Source organism: Aplosporella prunicola, assembly GCF_010093885.1.
Source record: "Aplosporella prunicola CBS 121167 unplaced genomic scaffold K452scaffold_13, whole genome shotgun sequence".
NCBI lineage: Eukaryota > Fungi > Ascomycota > Dothideomycetes > Botryosphaeriales > Aplosporellaceae > Aplosporella > Aplosporella prunicola.
Window position 1 is genome coordinate 598,217 of NW_022983541.1, and position 21,673 is coordinate 619,889.

The following is a 21,673-nucleotide window of genomic DNA, read 5'->3' on the forward strand; positions in this document are numbered from 1 at the left end:
AAAAAACAACAACAACAACAACAAACAAAACAGACGCATGCACTCACCGATATGGCAGTGGAAAGGCCACATGCCCGGGTTGTCCTGCTCAATCTGGACGACGATATACGTGGGATTCTCGTCGCTCCCGGGCTGCAAGAGATGCACGTCTCGGCGCTGCGGGTTGTCTGGGTTCGTGACCGTGCCGTCCCATTGCCCCTGTCCTTCGGCTAGCACCCACATGTTGTGTCCGTGCATGTGCATGGGGTGCGGCGCCGGGAAGCGGTTGTAGATGACGAAGCGGACGGAGCTGTTGGAGCCAAAGTTGAAGACGTTGGATTGCTCTGTGTAGGACAGGTTGCCGCCGACTGTTTGGACCAGGAGAGCTTCGTTGTAGTTCGCGCGGTAGGATTGCTGAGGTTACGGCGTGTTAGCGGGTCGGGTTTTAGTAAATGTGGAGGGGTGCTTACGCCGCCAAAGTACCAGAGGTTGTGCGTGCCGTTGTTGAGCTGCTGGATTTGCAGCTCGGCAGTGATCTCTGGATTGTCGTCTGGTCTGATTGGGTAGAGCGGAGTTGTGTCTTTGAGTGGGTCGTTGCCGCAGTATGTCAGGGCAGCATCTGGGTTAGGCGAGGATGTGGGCTGAACGGATGTGTCTGCGTCTTCATAAAAGACTATTGCAACGGCCTCTTGCCTTTTAGGATCGTTACCACTGCAGCCGCCGTTGGTAATTCCTGGTCCCACGTTCGCACGCATCCAGACAGCATCAGTGGAGTGACTGTTCGCTTCTACAATCACATCTGTTCTTTGACCTACCGCCAGAGTTACGGAATCAGTTTGGTATGGGTTAATTGGGATGAAGTCATTGGCAATGACGGTCAATGTATGCCCGTCGATGGAAAACTTCTGCAGTGCTTCGGCGCCAGTGTTCACCAACCGCAGACGATACTTTTTCCCCGATTGGAATCGGAAAACTGCCGCGTTGAACCCCGAATCACAAGGTAATGTTGTGTCTGCGCAATCAAAGATGCCAAATCCGTTGATAAGATTGTTATTGGATTGTGGCGGCAGCAATGGCTCGACAGAGGGTGTCATTACTTTTTCCACGAGGACATAGTATTCGTCGTGGAACCAGTCAGAGAGTAGAATGGGACCGAGGTCGAAGTCATAGTCTGCCGTGGGTGGCCCGTAAATAACCATCGGCCCGGCAGCTCCTCCAGCATACTGAGAAGAGTAATGTGAATGGTACCACTGCCAGTGTGTCAGTTCACAAGTTTCTTCCGATGGCTATAATAGCTTACCGAAGTTCCGTACATATCGGCTCGGAACATGTAAACAAATGTCTCTCCAGGTGGAATGGGGCATGAATCAACGCCGGGTACACCATCCATCCATTCAGTCTGGTATTGGAGAAGTCCGTGCCAGTGCAGCGTTGTCCCTTCATCGCCATCACCGAGATTGTTGTGTACGGTAACTTGGATCCAATCTCCCCAGTTTGCTTCTATTAGAGGCCCAGGATATTGGCCGTTGATCACGATGCCATGTTTGTGTACGCCATCTGGGGCGATGTCTGCATAGGATACACTGAAGTCGTACTTCCGGATCACACCCGTGTTGGGCATTGTACTGACATCCCTCGAATGGATGCCATCCCAGGGTGCATCCCCTATGTGAGTAGGAAGATGCGGAGCGTCAAACGTGCCGAGATGAGAGCTCCCTATTCTTGTAAGCCATAGCCAGGAAGACTAAGGAGTATTTAGATCTTACCATTTCTCCGTATCTGTTGAAATGGAACTGAAATATGGGCATCGCCCTGTGGGATCCCATTCGAACTCTGCTCTCCTCCCCACAAGGAAGAGGCTGCCAGGCCGCTAACTAAAGATTTTGCAGTGAAGGACATGAGCATGAAAGGATGAAAAAGAAAAGAGCTGTATGAACGAGTGGTTCTGAAACGACTCCGATGACTTTTGTCAAAGAGAAGGAATGAGCAGGTTTACATCCGTACGCGGCTACAGACTGCCAATATATCAAAGGTGTCCACGGAGTCGTAAGGCTGGTCCCATCCGCTCTTACGGCACCATAACCCCGAAAACTCTGCATGGCGGGTTGGCGCCATGGCTTTGAGTGAGTTCCGTTATCATGTTTGATGCAGTGGGGAACAGCATCAAAGGAAACAGTGCATCAACTTGAGTCAAGCAACAACAAGAACGGAAAATAGTGACTTCATTTGGTGGATGAAAGTATGTCTCTCGGTGTTTCAGTTCGCTGTTCGTGGTAGAGTCCCATACATGTCGGGCACGTTGTGAGAACCTCGTGCAAAGTATAAACAGACAAGCGGCTCTAAGTGGAGAGCCGAGCACCAATTGGTGCTGGGGATTTTCTTCCCGTGTCCAACTTGGGATAGGTCGCGGTGTGTGGCTAGACAATAAGAGAAAGCATATCTTCATGGGTACAAGGCCGTCCGGTCTAGCCCTCGGAACAAAGCAACGGCAGGCAGCCATTGCAGTGACGTTCAAATTCAGTGGATGGTCGATGACCCTGGTTCAGGGACAATTCAGATTCGCATTGAATTTAAACAACCGGAGAACCCTGGGATTCAGAAGTTAGTATCAGTAGTTGCCCAGGAACACATTTATCCGTCCACTCAGCAATTGCTTAGGCCTGAGCCGCGCAAGTGAGGTGGTTCGTTTAGTAACCTGTTGGCTTGGATCAAAATTGCCACGGAGATAATCAAAATCCTGGCTCCGAGACAGCTGGAAGGTGTTATGCTTGAAGAACAGGGTTTATTTCCAGGGCGAAGATTGTCGTGCAACAGTAGATGCAGGCTGACCTGCATGACGCAGGTTTAGCCAAATGCGGGAACGGTGGAGATGCAATGAGGACAGGCTGATGCGACTTGGCTTTGGGCAGTTGTGCCATCAGCCACAGAGATGTAGATGAAGTTGGGATTATCAATCCATTTGTCTCTGTCGTTGGTAAGGTTTGGAATGAAGTGAGGGAGCGGCCCGACGGAGAGCCGAACAGACCCCTGACTACGGGTCTTGACATCACCCATCCGACTTCATCTCAACACCACCTTCACCACGTTTCCGTTGATCATCCAACGCACGCGCTGTAGTGCCGGATAGTCGTTTTATCGGCCTCGCCGACACTTGTACCTTTGCGGTTTCTAGTGTAGGCTTTCTTACACCACACAGCCAGCTTTCACTCCTCCATCTCGGGACAAGCGGGACCCAGCATTCGCATGCCAGTCCATCTCTCACGGCCTTGCCTGGCTGCAGTAGGGGCGGTTCCAAGCTGCGACGAATTCTGCCGTAATATGCAGTCAGGAAGACACCTAAGTGATGCCAATTGAATATCGAGTCATCGACTAAATGTATCAAGTACACTGCGCCACTCTGACCCTGTAGCGCAAGCCATCCAAGGGCTGTCAGGCTATGGTAACGTGTCAATCCAAGTGGCCTTGGGCTCGTGGCCATCCGTGAAGCGTGTAAAGCGGCCACGTTCCGAAGCGACACGATGGTGGTCAGGCTAGGATGTCATGTTTACACCAAAACGCCGTGCTGCCGCATCCGGCGATTAGTGCGTATGCGAGTGTGGACTGCGTCTTTTCTTGGACGCACATGCCTTTGGCTTGTGGCGATTCGATAGTCATGCCATTGCGATTATCCGTAGGCATAGTCCGATTATTCCGAAATATGGAGGCAGTAAAAAAAAAGTTTGTGCATACGGCTCATTGCAAGACTGGGCCCATGACCCATGTTGGCAACCCAAAGGATCGTACCACGCGGTAGAGGGCTAAGCTTTGAAGCACAACGCAACGCGTGGCACCATGGCTCGTAGGTTTACATCCGGAATACCCGGTACCGTGGTTGACGATTACTTGATGCCTCATGACACCCAAGTCCTTGCTCGGCACCTACATATTCCGTGCACTTGTGATCATGCGATCGAAACAGGTGCGAGCAAGTTGGCTTTGTCTTTAACCACTAGACTACCTAATCAAACGCAATGACGTTTACTGGATTCCCCCGAACCCATATGAGGATTCAATGAACCATAGGCCTCAATGGCTGGCCTGATTAGTAGCCAAACAATCAGTGCTGTAAAGTTCTACAGCCAGCCTCAATCCAAGTCTTAAATCCACGTCACCATCATAAGCTTCTGGTAAGCAGTGAAAAGAAAGCACTGAGTCGCTGCTAAAGTTGCAGTGAAAAGAGAAAAGAACCAGCAACCGAAGGACTAATATTCGTTGTTGACGGCGTATAAAACTCCATGAAAACACGGCCTGCAAACGATTCCCCCACCGGCGCATTCATTGTGACGCAGGGGATTGAGGTATTCCAAGAGTCGAAGTTGCAGAGCCGAGCGAACGGCGAACCAGGAGGTGAGTGTTGAGTAAACCTCCAGAAAAGGCTTTCGGACGGCAAAAGAAGATAGCAACTACTGAGTGCGACCTAGCGTTCTGTGAGCCGACAAGGATCTACGAACCTCAGCAGAACAAAAAAAGAACGTATGCATACTTCGGCAACGGCGCAGCTAAGCATGCCATCATATTTGGAAATCAAGTCTCCAGTTGGTGTTCAGATAATTCCACAGCTTCAAATATGTGGGATTCTCCTTCATGCAAAAGAATCTCTTTGCGCCCTGGAACCATGGCTTAGGATCCTGGTCAAGCTGATAGCCATCCAGGAACATGGTGAAGTGGGCCACGTCCTGAAGACTCTCTCGTGCTTGGGGTTGCGAATCCGGTTCAGAGCGAATGATGACACGCCTCACGGTCTTGCCATCCGGGTGAGGAGGGATGCGAATGATCAAATCATATAAGCGCCTCAAGATGGCAGTATGCTCGAATCCCCGGGTGAAGTTGCGGAAGTTGAAGATCATCCAGCCCAGACGTTGTGGGATGATAACGACGTTGTCTGCCCAGGTGAGCTCTGAGCCCTCCCAAGCCAACTGCACGCTGAGTTTTCCCACGATCATGGGGAGTGGTACATCGACATCCCAAATGGAACAGTTGTCATGGTTGGCGTTCCGCAAGTGGGAATGGAGTTGAGACATCTGCGTCCCACAGTCTATGGTCCTTGAAAACTTCGGCTCCATGCCATCGTTGACACCTGACACTAGCACCCAGGGCTCCCGGTGCACCCCATGGCGACATATTCGACCAACTTTTCGCGATTTGAGACCGTACGGTCTGCCATGTGATCTTAACAGTGTGCCGGATGGGTCCGGGCTGCAATGGAAGATTGTGCGGCTTCAAACGCACGGCAATCTCTCGTGAGATGTAGTCGTGCTCAAGTAATCGGATTTTGTTGTGAATCAACCACTTCTCGGGGTCCGGGAATGGATGAATGAGCGTACTTTCCATGAGGCATTTTTCAGGTGTCTTGCTCCTGAAGCGGAAGACCGAAAGTAGTTCGTATTTGAAATCAAAGCCCCAGATGATGTTTGGGAGGATGTACTTCTGGGCCAGGAGACGGAACTTGCGGCACACTGAGAAGATGGCGATGGAGGTTTCCGCTTCTCGGCGCTGGTTCATGATGAGCCAGCGGTGAGCGGAGTAGCCGATGCAATACTCCATGATCATGAGCAAGAGCTCACCGGGCAAGCGGTAGAGTGGCCCGGGGTTAAACACCTGGTTCTGGACTTTTAGCATTGTTGGAACACTGTGGCGGATGAAGCGGTGCTCTATTGTGCGACGGATGATGGCATTTGAAATTTCGAGGTTGCCGTGTTCTGGTGTAGGTGCCTGGTCGTAGTGCGTGTTTAAAAATGGCAAGCGCGATCTCATCCAGAGCCTCTTGTTTTGACCTAGACTTGCCGACATCATGGTTATCGACGCAAGTCTCAGCCAAGTTGCCCAAGATATTGCCCTCCCGTGACTCCATATGGCCCATGCTAAGGCTGCTGTAAGCAAATGCCAAATTTAATGCAGCCTGCGTAGCTTATGATTTTGGGTGTTGGTGATTTAACAAGGCATCGACAGGTGTTAAGTACCAGCTCTGGTTGAAAGCACCCTGTTCACAGCAAGACCCAGGGTCTGGTTACCCTGAACCATCACTTGTCCAAATGAGGGATTAAGAGGTATTTTTCTAAAGCTGGTTGTCCTTTTTCCGCTATAGGTACTTAGACACGTTGCCTAGGCGACATTTGAAACCAAAAATACACAACGTCTACTTAGAATTCAATAAATCCTTATAGGGCCGCGGTATATCCATAAGCAACATACATGGAAGTCATCAACCATCCGCTAAAGAGATCCCACCTTGATATGGAAGTATCAACCATGGCGCCTCCAGACACCAGTGTCTGATGATTAGCGCGCACTGACTACAGATCTGTCAGTCATTGGTTGGGCCCATAAATTTAACCCTAAGCAAGGTTGCGCGATGGAATTTCAATATATACGGCAATGAAATATTGAACGCCCTAAGAACTATCCAACCTCCCCCGAGACCCGCACCTGAGATTTGCGATACCGCAGACACTTCTTCCGCATATTTATATAATATGCCACCTCTTATCCTCATATGATGTCTCTCCAATGCCATCAGCAATTAGTAACTGCCAGTGTTTCCAGACAAGCGTTCGAGAGTCGAAGAGGCAAACCGACCGGTTACAACTGCTCAGACCTAGACAATCCCTCGCCCAAGAACGAATCCCAAGCTCTTATTTTCCTTGACTGCGTCGACTCATCAAAAGCGCAACTTCACGACAGGATTCCAGGAAGGACTTAAAAAAAGAAACAGACACCGAGGTTCCCAACGAAGCCAACAACCTACTCTAGCGCACTCCATTACTGTGGGAAACCGATGGAAATCGGAAACAAGGAGCAAACACCCGTTTCAAACCACAGCTCTGCCAGTAGGCCGTGTCTGCTTTCCAACAATGAGGTGGGAAAACCGACGATTAACAACAAAGCACAAACACGAACCCCATCATCAATGAATAAAACTGCAGCACATCAGTACCCCACGAGGATGGCGTTCAAGTTGAAACGCAACTCACAAGTATTACGAAGAACCACAACGCCGAGCGAGACACTCATGTAAGTTCATGCCGTGATTAGTGGAGCCCCGAGCAAGTTCGAGATAGGCTCTCCAAAGTACCTACGTTTGCCAACACACGCCGGCATTTCTCTGTGTGGGCATTCCATCTTGCGCTTCAGTGAGCTTTTAATGTCTGGGACCGTGAGCATAGGAGCTGTTTTTGTGCACGAAAGCGCGAGGACGGCGCTACAAGACGCGAGAAACCGGCTTGGTCTTGGTATCTACGAAGGACTGCAAAAGACACGCCAGCAAGCGCTAGAGCGTGTATAAGAAATCGGGCCTGGGCACACCAAGTCAGCACAGCAATTCCCAAGACAAAAAAAGGGCGCACAAACCTCTTATCCCCCAGCAGTTCGACCTCCTTCCTGCCCCTCCCCTCAACCCAATCATCGCGCTCCCCACGCCTCCTCAACCTATTCTCCCTCCGCAGCGCCAAATGCGTGCAAACGCTGCCACCGAGCAAAAACAGCGTCAAATATGCCAGTACGACGCCATGGCCGACGAAAAACCGGGGCTTGTCCTCCTGGCGATAGATGTTGGAGCTGACGACGCCGTTGAGGTTGCCCCACCCGATGACAAACCCGATGGTGACCCCGCGCTTGTAGACGCCCTCGACGTTGTTGCTGGCCCAGGAGATCGTGTTTGAGATGGTCGGGTAGATGCCCAGCGCGCCTAGGAACGTGCCTGCGTATTGCACACCCGGCGTCGCGCTGCCGATCAGCATTGCGAAGCCCGCAATCCCGATTAGCGAGGTTCCGATGTTGCAGTATCCGCGCTTCCCTGTGCGGTCTGCTACGAAGCCGATGATTATGGTCAGGATCGCTGCTGCGGCGTAGGGGGGCACGGAGAGCAGGTTCGCTTTTGTGCTGGTGTAGCCCTGGTGTGGCCTGTCAGTGAACTATTCTAATTGCTCCAATGAGACGAATACGATTATGTCTTACCATTTGGCTGATGATAGTCGGCAGGAACAGACTGAAGGCGTAGAGCGGAGCGTCGGCACCCATGTAAATGACTGCATAGGCCCACGTCTTCCAGTCCTTGACACTGGCCCAGAAGTAGCTCATTTGGAACTCCTCATGCGCGGCGCTGCTCTGTTTGTCGGCTGCCAAGCGGCGAAGAACTCTAGCCTTGTCCTCGGGGCTCAAAAACTTGGCCTCGGCCGGGAAGTCGTGCACCATCCAATAGCTAGCAATGCCAACAATAATGGTGGCGAGCCCCTCGAGGATAAAAATCCACGCCCATCCAGGCTTGCCGCCGATGCCGTTCATCTTAGCGATAGCGGCAGCCAAAAGACCACCAAAGGAGCCTGCCACCGCCGCAGCGGAGAAAAATATCGCCGCACGAGCCCCGAACTCTGAGCGCCGATAATATGTCGAAAGGTAATAGTTAATGCCTGGGAATAAGCCTGCCTCAGCCAGGCCAAGGAAGAAGCGCGTGGCGTAGAGGCCTGCTGCGTTGTGGACCAAACCCATGCATGTCATGCAGATCCCCCAGGCGAACATGATGAGGGGGAGGAAAATGTTGGGGCGCATGCGCTTAAGCAAGACATTCGTAAGCGGCTCGAAGACGGAGTACGAGATAAAGAAGATGGTCAACGCGATGTTGTATTGATCATTCGTCATGTGTAGGTCTTCTTGGAGGCCGTCGATCTTGGCGTTGCCGATGTTGGTACGATCAAGGAAAGATATCAGATAGAGCAAACAGAGCTAGTGGAACAAGGTTAGCCATGCGCAAGGCTCTGTAAACATGGCAAACGTACCCATGGGATGAGCTTCAAGTCCAATTTCCATAGTACTTGGCGGTCCTGTGGCGCGTTTATGTCAGCATGCCATATCTTGGAGAGTCCTTTCACGAATTGGAGTTATACAAGCTTCGCCCGCTCTTCATCGCTGAGTCCAACATCAGGGTCCGGAGGCAAATGCTCTAAGTCCACGTTCTCGAGCTCGCCATGCTCAACCGAGGTCTCTTCATCTGACGGGAAAAGAGGCGGCTTCCCGCTATCAAAGCGTCCAGACGACATGCTTGGAGGAGAGCGACAATCCAACTGCAGTGTTCTGAGCTATGCGACAAAGCCAGCAAGGTAAAGAAGCATGCGCGGGACAAGAAGAAGGCTGCGCGACGTGGGACTGCAGCGATCAAATATTCGTAATGACCAGCCGGTGACCAGCCGGTGACGCACAACCGTAGCCGCTTCCCTATTTCCGAAAGGTGCAAGTCGGTCGATGAGGCGTTCAGGCGCTGCTCCTTCGGCCGTTTGCCCTCTCAAGGTGTCCAATCCGCGTCCGCGACCTCGATGATATCAGCACCAGTCGGGTAGTGAACGGCGGGGCACGTGCGCGGGGAAAGGGAAGACAGCGGGTCGTGCGCGCTGAATCTGGGGTTGTCGAGTGCGGGGGAGGCGCTACGGCGCGCTCGGCGACCGGCGGCGGCATTGGGGCCCGGCGTTTTGCTTGCGCTGTGCTTGGCGGAAATGTTGTTGATCAGCCGTGGTGTTGGGGGCCTGAAGAGACTTCATCACAGTGGATACATGGATAGGTAGTGGAGTCCGGAGATAGAGGCTCGCCGATCGCCCAAATGCCGGACAACTGTGCCTTGAGCAATCGTGAAAAATGCGTCCTCCTGCAGCCCAACGCCGCAGGCAAAAGCCTGCTTCCAGCTCACCACTTATCCAGCTCGGCTCCGGTGCAATAGCCCCCGAGTGAGCCCAGCATCGCGGGCCACAAAATCTCACACGATCGCTGACTTGGCGCATCGACGACGCTGATAAAGACTGGCGACGTGGTATGCATGATCCCTAATCCTAATGCTTGCCCAGGCCAGGGCTCGCCCAGCCCCCTTATAAAGGCTGATGCACCTCGCTCCCTCTCTCTTCTCAACATTGTGCGACTCGCGTTTGGACGGTGACACTCAGTGGTGATCACTGGGATCAACTCGAAACAGTTATGCAGGGAGACAGGCAGGGGTTTCAATTTTCAGACCTCTCATGGCTGATCAAGAGAAATTGCGTGGCAGGCTTCGTTTCGATTGCTGGCTGTTTCGCTCTAACTAACAATGCGACGAGTGTATGACAGACCTCTCTAACCAAGCACCGCGACCATCTGGAAATTCCCAGGAACCAAATATATGCCATCGATTTTTCTCCTGGACAAGATGCTGACGACCCATCTTTTTTCTAGGGTATCTTGGGCGCCAGGCATTCGCCCTCCCCACTGCCCGAGCCGTTTAGTCCTTAGGCTCGATGAGCTCGGGGATCTCCTCGGGCTTCGTCTTGCCCTCGAGGATGTCTAGCGCATGTTGTCAGCTCCAGAATCATATGCGCGGTGAAAAGAGCGAGGGAAACTTACTGTAAACCGCCGTGAAGAGAGGGAACTCGTGCTCCATTCCCTGGCCCTTCAGGTACGAGTGCACCTCGTAGGCCGTGCTCGTACCCTGCAGCTTCTGGCCATTCAGCTCCTGCTGCTCGACTTCTTCGATCTTCATTCCGCGCTCAACAGCCATCTTCGCACAGCGGAAGTTGCGGCCGCCCATGCAACTCGTCACCACGTCGGCCATACCGCACGACTCCTCGGTAAAGGTCTGAGCCCGGCAGCTTGCCGAGAAGAAGTGCTTGCCGAACTTGACCATCTCGAGTAAGCCGACGCGCATGACGGCCGCTTTGGCGTTGTCGCCCCAGCCAAGACCATCCATGAAGCCGGCGGCCAGGGCGACGACGTTCTTCAGCGCACCACCAAGAGAGACACCAGCGACATCCGAGACCATGCGAACGTGGAAGTAGGGTCTGTGGAAGAGCTTCTTCACGTTCTCGTGGCTCAGAGCCGGGTACTCGATGGGCAACGGCTTCAGCACCGCCTTGTGCTTGCTCTCTTCTGCGTTGGGCGCGACGAGGTCGACCTGAGACTGCGAAGGAGAGTGCGCAGGGGAAGGCTGTCTCGAGTCGACGGGAGGAGGGTCGTAAGCAACAGTCGTCTCCGAGTACTTCTCCTGCGCAATCTCAGTCGCGATGTTAGCACCAGACAGAGCACCGCAGTAGATGCCCAGGCGAGCACCGATTGACTCGGAGAACAGCTGAATGCCCTTGTCAGAGACGTCGACACCCTTGGTGCAAGAAATACCGCGCGCATATGGCAGAATGTTGCCCTGGAGCGTGTCGCAGATGCGCGAGATGAACTGGTGCGGGATGACGAACACGAGGAGCGTCGCATCGCGCGCAGCATCCACCAGCGATGGGTTCGCGATGACATTCTTCGGGAGCGTAATGCCAGGGAGGTACTTTATGTTCTCGTGGATCTCGTTGAAGAGAGCGGACAGCTTCTGAGGACCCTGGCACAGCGGGCTGTTGGGGTCGTAGTGGCGGCTCTTTTCATCGATCGTGACCTCCTCCTCGTACACCCACATCTGGACTTCCTCCTCGAAGAGCGCAGGGTGAGCCTTGACGTTCTCGGCGACGATCTTGGCCATCGTCGTGCCCCTGTGCAGTACGTCATAGACGTGTTAGCCAGCTGCAGCTGACGCTCAGCGAGATGCGGGTGTGGCAGGCTACCCACCAATTGCCTGACCCCACAATGGTCACCTTGTGCTTCTTCGTTGCGCTGCCCAGAGTCGCCATGGCTCGAGTGTTTTGTGGAGGTGAGGGTAGGTGTTTTGAGATGGACTGGAGGCGACCGAGAGCAGTGTTGCGCGCCACGCCGGAAGCGTTTGTGGTCAGGGAACGAGCGAGCGGGCGGAGTGCAGTAGTCATGGGCAGTCGCGTGTCACAAGCAACCTTGGAATCTGTTGGTGGTTGGGCTGCCGAGCGATGAGGGACCGTCAAGGATGTGGTTATCGATATCGGCATCTGGAGAAATTAGTCGCACGTGAAAATCTATTCTGCAAATCGCGAGCGGTGAGATGTAAATCCGCTGCAGGGGAGCCGCAATTCGAGTCAGGATCATCGGACAGCTATCGGGGCGGGAGCAGCCATGATTTGCGCCCCCAATGATAAGATGGACTGGGAAATTGAAATGGGGTCGTTGCCCTGTCGCCGCCAATCTTGGGTCGCTGCTCAACATCACAGTGCAGCTCAACGAGGATTTGTTGAAAAAGAAACGCTTCAATTATCGCATTCGTTCAGACTCATTAAGTAGTGTCGCTTTGGAACAATAACAAAGAAAGCATCCGACTAATCACCATCCCAATCGCGTTTGTAACCCTCCTACAGGGCAAAACCGAAAAGCGCAAAGCCGCCAGCGACCAGAGCGCTAGAGCCGTAGTTCATGGCGAGGTTGACGGCAGCGTTGCCGCTCTCCGTGGCAGAAGCAGAGGCAGAAGAAGCAGAAGCCGTGTTGGAGCTGCTGGAGGATCCCGAGGTCGTGGACGAAGCGGCGGCACTGCTGCTGCTCGCCTGGGCCTGAGAGGAGACCTTCTTGTTGCCACAGGTGACGGACTGGCAGACCTTCTGGCCGTCGGCATCGTCGGGGTGGTCGGTGACGCACTGAGCCTTGGCGAACTCGCACTCGAGAGAAGGCAGCGTCTGCTGAAAGTCCGAAACGTTGAGCTTGGGAACGTTGTTGCAAGTGCAGTTGTACTCAAGAGTTTCCTGTAGCCAGTTAGAATCATCGCTCATAGGTAGCAGGTGCCAAGTGGCGCAGTGTGCGCCACGGATCAACGTACCGAGTTGCAGGTGTTGGAAACCATGTCACCACCGCACAGCTGGGGGCAGGTCTGCTGCTGGGTGCGGCACCAAGTGGCCCTAGTGGCGTCGGGAACGCTGCTGGCGGGGACGGTCGTCTGAGGACTAGCAGAGCCAGTGGAAGTCTGGGCGGCAGCAAGGCCGGCGAAGGCGACAGCGAAAATGGTAGAGAAGCGCATGTTGGCGATTGCTAGAGTTGTCGAGGGGCGTCCGACTTGAAAAAAAGGACGGGCAGCGAGTAAACTATGTCTGGTCGCGTCGTCAGCAAGCAAGGTTTTTGGCGAGGGCGCTGGCGTGGAATGTCTCACCTGCGAAGTGAAGATGCTCGGGGACGACTGCAAGCAAGGCCGGAAGATTGTGGACAGAGAAGAAAACGGTCGAGCGGACGGGGGAAGCGGTTTATATGTGTTTCGGAGATGTGAAGGGTAGCAATTGCCCGAGTTAACTGTACAAGCAGGCATGCCTCGCATCGCAGCAGGGCCAGAAGGAGCTAGGCGCGGCGCGGCTTGGCTATCGAGGAAAGCGGCAAGCGATTGCTTTTGCAATGCGCACCAGCCGCCCCGGTTGCCGGAAACATTTGCCCATGCACTGCGACGGCTCCAGTCACGGCCCTCGTCTGTGCCTCAATGCGTGAGTGCGAGTCCGCCACCTCTTCCTTTCACCGTCATCGCCAATCCCAGCAGCAGCGACGACACGGCTCGGCTCGAGTGTCGGATGCACAAGCGTGGGAGGCCGAAAACGCCGCTTCCTGCCTATACCTTATCACATGAGGTCGTGCCCACCGCCCGTTGACCGACTGACTTCATCGATCGAGGTCACCGCTGCAATCGCGCCCTCTGCTCCCTGCCCCCGCCTTCCCATTTCCTCGCTCATGCCATTCTCCGTCTTCCAGCCGGCGCTAGTCCTGCCAACACGCAAACCCGAAGTACTCCCGTCTCCCGATTTGCCGGTCCAACGTGCACGCCTGGTGGGTCCTAGCCTTTGCCCGTCCGAACGAACTATCGACCCTCGGCCACCAAGCTTTTGCTGCCAACCGCGTCCGAGGGCGCAATCACATCACGACACCTATCCTTCGTCCCCGCGTTGCAGGGGGGGCCCGCGCGCTCGCTCTAACCCCCGCTCCTGCCCGGTGAACTGTCCCCGACCACTTCCACAATGGATCGCGAATTCCATTACCAGACGGGTCCCTACGACGGCCCGCGCATCAGAGCCAGACGTGAGTTTGCATGCCCTCGCCCTCGTCTATCACCAAGCTTCCTCACTGACACTGCTGTCGCCCAGGTGCTGCCACCGACTATGGCTCGACAATGGTACAATGGCAACGCCACCGGCGCCCGCGATACAAAGGCCTCCCGCCCACCGAGATGGAGAGGCCCAGCATCAGCTACATCGTCGATGTATGCCTCCGCTGCTGCGTTCATATTCCTGCTGCCCGCATACCTGACCCGCCATAGATGCTTCCGCCACTCGCCAGGTTGACCAACGCCGCCGAAACAATTCCCGCCAAGCACCTACACGCGTCTTTGAACAAAGTCAAACACCCCATCAACGTGGTGCGATGGACCCCCGAGGGCCGCCGACTGTTGACGGGCTCGACCAGCGGCGAGTTTACTCTTTGGAACGGCATGGGCTTCAACTTCGAGACCATTATGCAGGCACACGACTCAGCAATCCGCGCCGCGTCGTACTCGCACAGTGACGACTGGCTCGTCTCGGCCGATCAGGACGGCGTGGTCAAGTACTGGCAGACTAACTTCAACAACGTCAAAGCACTGCAAGCGCATAACGAGCCCATCCGTGATCTTGCATTCGCGCCTACCGACTCCAAGTTCGTCACCGCGTCCGATGACGCAACGTTGAAGATTTTCGACTTTGCCGGCGGTATTGAAGAGTCGACCTTGACCGGCCACGGCTGGGAGGCAAAGTCAGTTGACTGGCATCCTACAAAGGGCCTGCTCGTGTCCGGCTCGAAAGATCATCAGGTTAAGCTATGGGATCCTCGGACGGGCCGCTGCTTAACTACCTTGCACGGACATAAGAACACCATATCGAGGACTTCGTTCGAGCGCACTCAGGGCCAATTGCTCGCGACATGCGCGCGAGACCACACGGCCCGTGTCTTCGATCTTCGAATGATGCGCGACGTGCTCCTCCTCAGAGGCCACGAAAAGGACATCACGACCCTGGCGTGGCATCCGATCCATCGTAATTTGCTGTCGACCGGCGACTCGAACGGCGCTCTCTACCACTACTTACTCGATGAACAAAATGCGCCACCGGGCGCGGATGTCACCATGTCCCCCTACGATAGCCCCGACCCGTCCAACGCGCCCGCGCAAACCATACATCCCGCTCATAAGATCGACCACGCACACGACTATGCCATCTGGACGCTCGACTGGCACCCGCTCGGACATATCATGGCATCAGGCTCCAACGATCGCATCACGCGCTTTTGGACGCGACCACGTCCGGGTGAGACGCACTGCTTTAACGATCGCTACCACATCGGGCAGGACGCGGCCGAGGCGCGTGGTATCTTCGACCGACGCGACGCGCGGCGGCAGCAGCGTGAGGAGGAAGAGCAGGAGGCTGAGGACGAAGCTGATGGTCTCGTCGACCAGAAGATGCCAGCGAAGTTGCCCATGTTACCAGGTCTGCCCGGTCTCGGCTCCGCGGCCGACGGCTCCAGCACCGGCGGTGCGCAGCTGCCAGGCTTGGGCGGAGGCGCGCCACTCCCGCCTATGCCACCCTTTATGTCGGGAGTTCCACCGCCGCCACCAGGGATGCCAGGGATGCCGGGAATGCCACCACAACTGCCGCCGGGTATGGACCTGGGCAAACTGGCCGAGATGTTTAAGAATGGCGGAGTGCCGATGCCGCCGCCTGGGCACGGGGTACAGCCCGGGCAACCTGGGTTCGGTGCGCCACCGCCGCCACCGATGCCGCCGGGGTTCCCAGGGTTCCAGCTCCCTCCTGGGGCCGTGCCACCGGTGCCGCCACCAGGATTCCAGCTCCCGCCAGGATTCCCGGGCGTGGTTGCGGGAGTGCCACCACCGCAGGTACCGCAGGGGCAGGGGGGTGGGCAGCAGGCTGCGGATGCGGCGGCGGTGAAGCGGAGGGCACCGTTGCCGAGTCAGAAGGAGAGCTTGCAAGAGGAAATGAGGAGGGGGAAGTATACAAGGGCAAGGTGAGGGATGATGGTGGTTATGGTGATTGGTCACGGGTGATATTGGGTTGTGTGCTGCTACTTCTTGTCTGCCGCCCCCCATCCTGCTTGCTTGCATGTGTACTGGCGTTGTTTTTGGTGGATAATGGAAGGATGGATGCATGGATAAACGGGCGTGAGGTTCAGACAGTAGAGCGCCAGAGTTTGGGTGTGGGGGCGTTCGTGTAATGCTTGCAAGAGCCAGTGGCTATACGCTGCGGGAGGCGTCACAGAGCACTCTATTCGAAGCGGGGACGGCTGGCTGACGGGCATCCTTGGCGCATGCAAGTATAACCGGGATCAAGCCACCAGAAACAGCCCTCTTCAACGCCAAACACGTTTCGCACAGGTTACCTGCATCAAGACGATAGGCGACGCCGTCAGCGCGCCCCTGGTCCCTGAGGCGATCGGCTCGGCCGGCGCCGCACGTGCAATCTCACCGGATATAAGAAGTGAGGAGGAGGAGCAAGATGGTGGCCCAAGCCAAATAGTACAAAAGCGGCAAGATCAAGAACGAAAGAGAGACAAAAAAAAAAAAAGGGCCGCGAGCATTAAGCATTGTTCAAAGGTTCCATTCAGGGGGGTCTTCGGTGCTCCGGAACTCTGAACACACGGGTCTGGCGAGGCGGTGCTAGAGAGCCCCGAGCACTCGGCGTCCCCACCCCACCACCGCCCGTCCGGACGCCGCGTTTCAAAGACAGCAGTGTATCAGAGCTTTGGCAAAAACAACTAGACCCCTGTTCCACTTCTCCGTTGCCATGGGGCCGATACGGACCCTGCCGCCCTTAATTGTAGAGAGTATAGGAGGATGCGGTGTCGCTGCGCTGGGCTGGCCTACAAGACTACTACTCGGTGAACAGGACAATCTCGCCCCTATCGTTCTTGCGCAGGCGGATGCTCTTCCACAGCTCCTTCTCGTCGTCGGGCTTGCTGAGGTCGTCGAGGCCGCGCTCGTGCCGCTCGCGATGGTACTTCTTGAGGGCCTTGTGGAAGCTGACGCCGTGCTCCGAGGCGGCGTCTTTGGCCAGGTAGGTCAAGAGCAGCTCTGCGCGCGAGGCGGGCCGCTTATGCAGGACCAGCGCACCGGCGTCGCCGTTCTCTGCGCGGTATCCGATGCTCTTGAGCGGCTTGGACGACTTGCGCTCGCGCTCGTGCGAGTCGGTCGACGACGACCGCCGCCTCCGAATCTTGACCAGCTCGCGCGAGCGCTTCTTCTCCTTCTCGGCGTCCTTTTCGCCTCGCGCCTTGCGCTCTTTGCTGCTCTTCTTCTCCTCCTTCTTGCTGCTGCTCTTGGATTGCTTCGTCCGCTTCGCCGGCCCGCTCGGCGACCCCTCCACACCGCCTTCGGCATACTCTTGTCCCGGCGGGAGCAGCTTGTCCACGCCGTCGGTAAGGCCCGAATGCAGCACTGGTGGCGCATCCACCATCATCGCGTCCTGCTCCTCCTGCGCCTTGGCAGCCGCTGGCCCATCGACATCCTCCACTTGCTGCCTCTTGCGCTTCTTGTCCGACTTCTTGCCCGACGCGTCCTTGTCCTTCTTGCCTTCCTTCGATGCCGGAGTGGTTGGGTCGGCCGCTTGTGCTTCCGCCACCGATATCTTGGATGCGTTAGGCGTGTCTTCCGTTACTAGGAAGTCGAAGACGTTGACCGGAGCTGGCGGGGTCGGAGCGCGCGGCGGCACGTCTACGACGGCGACGGCGACGGCGCCCGTGTCCGTGTCTTGCGCTGCATCGTTCCGCGGAACGAGAGCTTGCGAGTTATTGTTGTTGTTCTTCCTTTGCTGCTGTTGCTGCTGGCCCTTCGGCTTCTTCTCCCGGTACAGTGCGCCTTGGTACTTCTGCGCCTCGCTCATACAGCTCTGCGCGAATAGTGTTAGCATGGTTGGACGGGTCCAGCAGTTTCCTTGCAAGTGTGTTGACCAAACACAGGTTGGCCGGTGATGGTCAACACAGAAGTGTGACCTCTGCTCGTGCTGCAAGGGAGAGGGCAGCTAGGCGACGTACGGTATGCGATCTGTAATCCGTCCCTTGGAAGTGTACCATGCAGTCAATGCAGGTGTAGGAAGCGCCCCAGCATTGGTTCCGGTGAGGGTCGAGCTTCTTCTTGGTGAGGATATCACCGCAGCCCTACAAGAAGCCGTCAGTGGTGGTGCGCGGGCATGAGAGAGGTGAGCGCGCTCGCGCAGTCCGGCGTACCTCGCACGAGAATGAGACCATGTTGACAGGTAAACAAGGCGCGGTTTAGCGTGGTACAGTCGGCCAAGGGCAAGGAATGGGCTACGACGAGAGGCGAGTAGGGTCAGAGGCAGCTCCAAGGGCAGAAGCGGTATCGATTGCAGCGCGCGGAGGAGATTCTATCGAGGGCGAGGAAAAAGTCGTCAGAGGGCGAGTTTATTGCGGGTCCCGAGATGGAGCCTTTCCCGCCGGCGCGCACTAGCTCAGCCGAACGCCAGCCAGGGTCCTGCATGTGTACAAGTACATACATCACGCGCCAACCATTGCGTCTCTACCGCCCCTCGTCATGAGCGCGCTTGGTGGTGTACAGACTTCAGTTGTGACTTTTGGCTGTGCCGCTGCCGTTTCTTCGGTTCGCTGTGGTTTGGGGCCATCAGATGCGCATGAGACTGTCCGAGTGTGATCGACGTCCGGACCCTGTGTGTCACATACATGGTACAGCACTGTATCCGGAGAGGCACTCTCGATCGCCTATCATTCTCCATATTATCGATGGCTACTCTGGCCTCAGATGTTCTCACTGGCTAGTAGTCCTGCCAAATCCATACCTACATACCTATATCATCGGAAGCGCCGGTATCCAGATGTCCGCCTAAATCTCTCCAGCCCTTCTCCTATAGGTGATCCAAATCAGGTGGGTATATTTTTCTATTCTCTAGTCTCCAGATTGAAGAACGCCGTGTACCGTCAGACAACCGGTCCCAATTTCCGTACGCCGATCAACTTCAGATGTTTCTACAAATCCGGTCGACTGCAGCAGTTTCGCTGGGTCACATGTAAGACTAAGACATGGCTGCATTATAATAGCCACCTCAACCGCCGTTGGTCCATCTGTTGGCCCCACGTGCCGTAGTTAGTCGTAGTCCACAGCGCTGTGCACCACATTCGGAGGCGCGCACTTACCCCGGTTCCTTCTCAAGCGTCAAAGGCTCGTCTCCATTATGGTCGACCTTAGGCTGCCTTCCGTTGTCTCCGCTTAGCTTCCCTTCCTTTCCTGCGGACGTCTTAGGCTGCTCGTTGGTGCTCACTGTACTGGCCTTCTTCTCCCCGCTGGCCGTTTCCTCGCCATCGGCGCATCCGCAATCGTAGAAATCGCCAATCTTGGAGCAGTCGAATAGCTCCTTGTGGAGACGCTTGTTGACTACATTGTGAACGTGACAACCCCACGCCGCTGCCGCTGACCTTGATGAGACCTGCGGCGGGTATTTTTCAAGAACCAAACTGAAATGTTCTGCGCATTCGCCGCTGTGCATTAAAAGTTAGCACCGCTGTTGCTCGTCCCCCCAAGAATGCGGCTGTTACCATGGGTATAAACGTTGGAACAAGTGGATGTAAGACTGGAGCGCAGTCTTCTCATCTTGCGTCGGCTCATCCGGGAAACGCGCAAAGGTGGTGTGCAGGACTTTCCATGCCGCGCGTCCTAGTTCGGCCCTGTGTAGAATTCCCCAATCAGCCAACCTTTTCCTCCTTCCCGTGTGGCCCGTCCGGCTGATCCACACTCCCTGTCACGTACTTGATCGTCTCGTTTCCAAGCCTCGGTGCAATAACATGCCCCTTCAAGGTGTCGCTGCTAATGTCGTTATGGTGTGCTGTCGCTGGGCTTACAACGCTGCCAGGTTGTTGTGTCCCTTGTGGCTGGGCGCGGAAGGTCGAGATGAATAGTATGGAGGCGAGTCCGCAACCGAGTATGAGGAGGAGGAAAAAGCGGCGGCCTGCACCAGCTGGTGGCATTTTGAGATTCGGGCGTGAACACTCTCGAACGGCGAGAGAATTCAGTGGATGTGAAAACTGCGCGGGACGAGTGAGTGAATGAGTGAGTGAGAAGACTACTATAGCGCGCAAATACGCAACATCTCCTTGAATCGCAAGAGATGGGGCGAGTTATTGACGGCGCGATCCAGGCGTGAGCGGCGGGCCAGATATGACGAGACAAGGGGCGCCAAGCTGGGGCCTTCTCGTTGCGGCCAACGATCACCTCACGTTAACCCCGCTAAATCCGCCATCCCACTACCGTTCACCTCATCACACTCATCGTGCCATTTTCCAATTGTCCCTTCAATCTCAAACGCAACACCATCATCATCACGTTTCTTCGTACCCAAAACTAAGCTAACCCAAGATGGCCTCGACCTTCCCCCCGCCGCCCGTCAACACAATTGGTTAGCTTCCGCAGACAACTAGTGTGCGGCTGAACGTTGCTGATGTTCGGGATATGCAGACTGGAGCAATGTCGGCTTCAAGGTTCGGGAAGGTAAATGGGACCCCTCACCCCGCCAAGACAGCTCGAATTGACATGATTGGTAGTGAACGGTCACATTGAGGCTACCTACAGCAAGACAACCGGCCAATGGACGGAGCCCGAGTTCGTCGCGGATCCTTTTTTACGCATCCACGGCATGGCTCCAGGCCTTAACTATGGTTTGACACCCGCTCTATCGTGACAATACCCATCTAACACGGCATTAGGACAGCAATGCTACGAGGGTATGAAGGCTTTCCGCGGTCCGGGCGACAAGGACATCTTCATCTTCCGCCCCACGATGAATGCCGAGCGTATGCAGCACTCCGCGTCTTACATCTCTATCCCCGAGGTGCCCAAGGATCTTTTCATCAAGGCCTGTCGTTTGGCAGTGTCGCTCAATGCTGGCTATGTCCCCCCGCATGAGACCGGCTCCGCTATGTACATCCGCCCGCTCCTCTTCGGCTCAAGTGCCCAATTGGGATTGCAACCTCCTGAGGAGTACACCTTCTGTGTGTTTGTCATGCCGACTGGAGTTTACCACGGTGTGCACCCCGTGGATTGCCTGATCCTTGAGGACTTTGATCGGGCCGCTCCCGAAGGTACTGGTTCGGCAAAGGTCGGCGGAAACTACGCACCGGTCCTCAGGCACAGCGACAAGGCACGGGCCGAGGGTTTTGGTATTACTCTGCACCTTGACAGCAAGACCCGGACTGAGATTGACGAGTTCTCAACGTCGGGTTTCATTGGTGTTAAGAAGAACGGGGATGACATCACCATGGTTGTGCCTGACAGCAAGAACGTCATCAAAAGTGTTACCTCCGACAGCGTACAACAAATCGCCAAGTCTTTTGGTTGGAAGGTCGAAGTCCGACCGGTAAGTTGGGTGCAGGACCGCTCCACTGGGACGGTAGTGGCTGATATCTGATTGGCAGGTCAAATACGAGGAGTTGCCTAGTTTCACCGAAGTCATGGCAGCTGGTACAGCCGCAGCGCTTGTCCCCATCAAGTCCATCACGATGAGGTCTAAGGGCGACAAGATTGAATATATCAAGGATGACGAGCCAGGTCTGATTTGTATCAAGCTGATCGAAACGCTTCAAGGCATCCAGCGTGGCAAGATCGAAGATTCTTTTGGTTGGCTCGACAAGATCGAGGAGGCAAAGGGCTACAAGGTAAGGGGCGGAAGCAACACCACCAGCGGCACGGAGGACAACGTCGACAAGCTGCCATGAGCGTAGTTTTCCTCGAACCGGCAAACCCATATAGATCCGGAAAGATCTCGAACGACTT

The 21,673-nt window shown here is 55.4% G+C and overlaps 9 protein-coding genes across 9 annotated transcripts in view; 2 read left to right on the forward strand and 7 right to left on the reverse strand.

The window, feature by feature from the left end:
- Positions 1-1,884, reverse strand: part of K452DRAFT_351271 (multicopper oxidase) — a gene marked incomplete at its 5' end in the record, with an annotated part of 2,588 nt that extends 704 nt beyond the window's left edge. The window contains 4 exons of the mRNA XM_033545709.1: positions 48-393; positions 450-1,202; positions 1,250-1,695; positions 1,746-1,884. Coding sequence (XP_033397478.1) covers positions 48-393; positions 450-1,202; positions 1,250-1,695; positions 1,746-1,884 — 1,684 coding nt within the window. The remainder of the gene's footprint in view (positions 1-47; positions 394-449; positions 1,203-1,249; positions 1,696-1,745) is intronic.
- Positions 1,885-4,529: 2,645 nt separating this feature from the next.
- K452DRAFT_298433 (uncharacterized protein) lies at positions 4,530-5,808 on the reverse strand (the record flags this gene model as incomplete). The annotated part of the gene is made up of 2 exons (XM_033542122.1): positions 4,530-5,095; positions 5,151-5,808. 2 exons carry the CDS (start codon positions 5,806-5,808, stop codon positions 4,530-4,532), a joined length of 1,224 nt encoding a protein of 407 aa, XP_033397479.1.
- A 1,337-nt stretch (positions 5,809-7,145) lies between these two features.
- K452DRAFT_228097 (uncharacterized protein) lies at positions 7,146-9,050 on the reverse strand (the record flags this gene model as incomplete). Its single annotated transcript, XM_033536937.1, has 4 exons — positions 7,146-7,907; positions 7,972-8,736; positions 8,790-8,834; positions 8,898-9,050. 4 exons carry the CDS (start codon positions 9,048-9,050, stop codon positions 7,146-7,148), a joined length of 1,725 nt encoding a protein of 574 aa, XP_033397480.1.
- Positions 9,051-9,988: 938 nt separating this feature from the next.
- K452DRAFT_287728 (uncharacterized protein) lies at positions 9,989-11,718 on the reverse strand. The gene is made up of 3 exons (XM_033540527.1): positions 11,575-11,718; positions 10,375-11,498; positions 9,989-10,314 (listed from the first exon to the last, which is right to left on the reverse strand). The coding sequence occupies exons 2-3, from the start codon at positions 11,486-11,488 to the stop codon at positions 10,253-10,255; spliced, it is 1,176 nt and encodes a 391-aa protein (XP_033397481.1). The 5' UTR covers positions 11,489-11,498; positions 11,575-11,718; the 3' UTR covers positions 9,989-10,252.
- A 503-nt stretch (positions 11,719-12,221) lies between these two features.
- K452DRAFT_308836 (uncharacterized protein) lies at positions 12,222-12,877 on the reverse strand (the record flags this gene model as incomplete). Its single annotated transcript, XM_033543196.1, has 2 exons — positions 12,222-12,605; positions 12,680-12,877. 2 exons carry the CDS (start codon positions 12,875-12,877, stop codon positions 12,222-12,224), a joined length of 582 nt encoding a protein of 193 aa, XP_033397482.1.
- A 976-nt stretch (positions 12,878-13,853) lies between these two features.
- On the forward strand, positions 13,854-15,892 carry K452DRAFT_326835 (uncharacterized protein; the record flags this gene model as incomplete). Its single annotated transcript, XM_033544873.1, has 3 exons — positions 13,854-13,914; positions 13,980-14,095; positions 14,153-15,892. The coding sequence occupies 3 exons, from the start codon at positions 13,854-13,856 to the stop codon at positions 15,890-15,892; spliced, it is 1,917 nt and encodes a 638-aa protein (XP_033397483.1).
- A 573-nt stretch (positions 15,893-16,465) lies between these two features.
- K452DRAFT_33605 (uncharacterized protein) lies at positions 16,466-18,442 on the reverse strand. Its single transcript, XM_033545233.1, has 3 exons — positions 18,103-18,442; positions 17,911-18,033; positions 16,466-17,765 (listed from the first exon to the last, which is right to left on the reverse strand). Exons 1-3 carry the CDS (start codon positions 18,121-18,123, stop codon positions 16,752-16,754), a joined length of 1,158 nt encoding a protein of 385 aa, XP_033397484.1. The 5' UTR covers positions 18,124-18,442; the 3' UTR covers positions 16,466-16,751.
- A 285-nt stretch (positions 18,443-18,727) lies between these two features.
- Positions 18,728-19,945, reverse strand: K452DRAFT_287733 (uncharacterized protein). The gene is made up of 5 exons (XM_033540528.1): positions 19,655-19,945; positions 19,444-19,572; positions 19,170-19,386; positions 19,045-19,101; positions 18,728-18,972 (listed from the first exon to the last, which is right to left on the reverse strand). Exons 1-4 carry the CDS (start codon positions 19,870-19,872, stop codon positions 19,093-19,095), a joined length of 573 nt encoding a protein of 190 aa, XP_033397485.1. The 5' UTR covers positions 19,873-19,945; the 3' UTR covers positions 18,728-18,972; positions 19,045-19,092.
- Positions 19,946-20,260: 315 nt separating this feature from the next.
- K452DRAFT_227925 (uncharacterized protein) lies at positions 20,261-21,615 on the forward strand (the record flags this gene model as incomplete). The annotated part of the gene is made up of 5 exons (XM_033536926.1): positions 20,261-20,300; positions 20,360-20,392; positions 20,446-20,559; positions 20,608-21,257; positions 21,316-21,615. 5 exons carry the CDS (start codon positions 20,261-20,263, stop codon positions 21,613-21,615), a joined length of 1,137 nt encoding a protein of 378 aa, XP_033397486.1.
- Between the last annotated feature and the right edge of the window lie 58 nt (positions 21,616-21,673).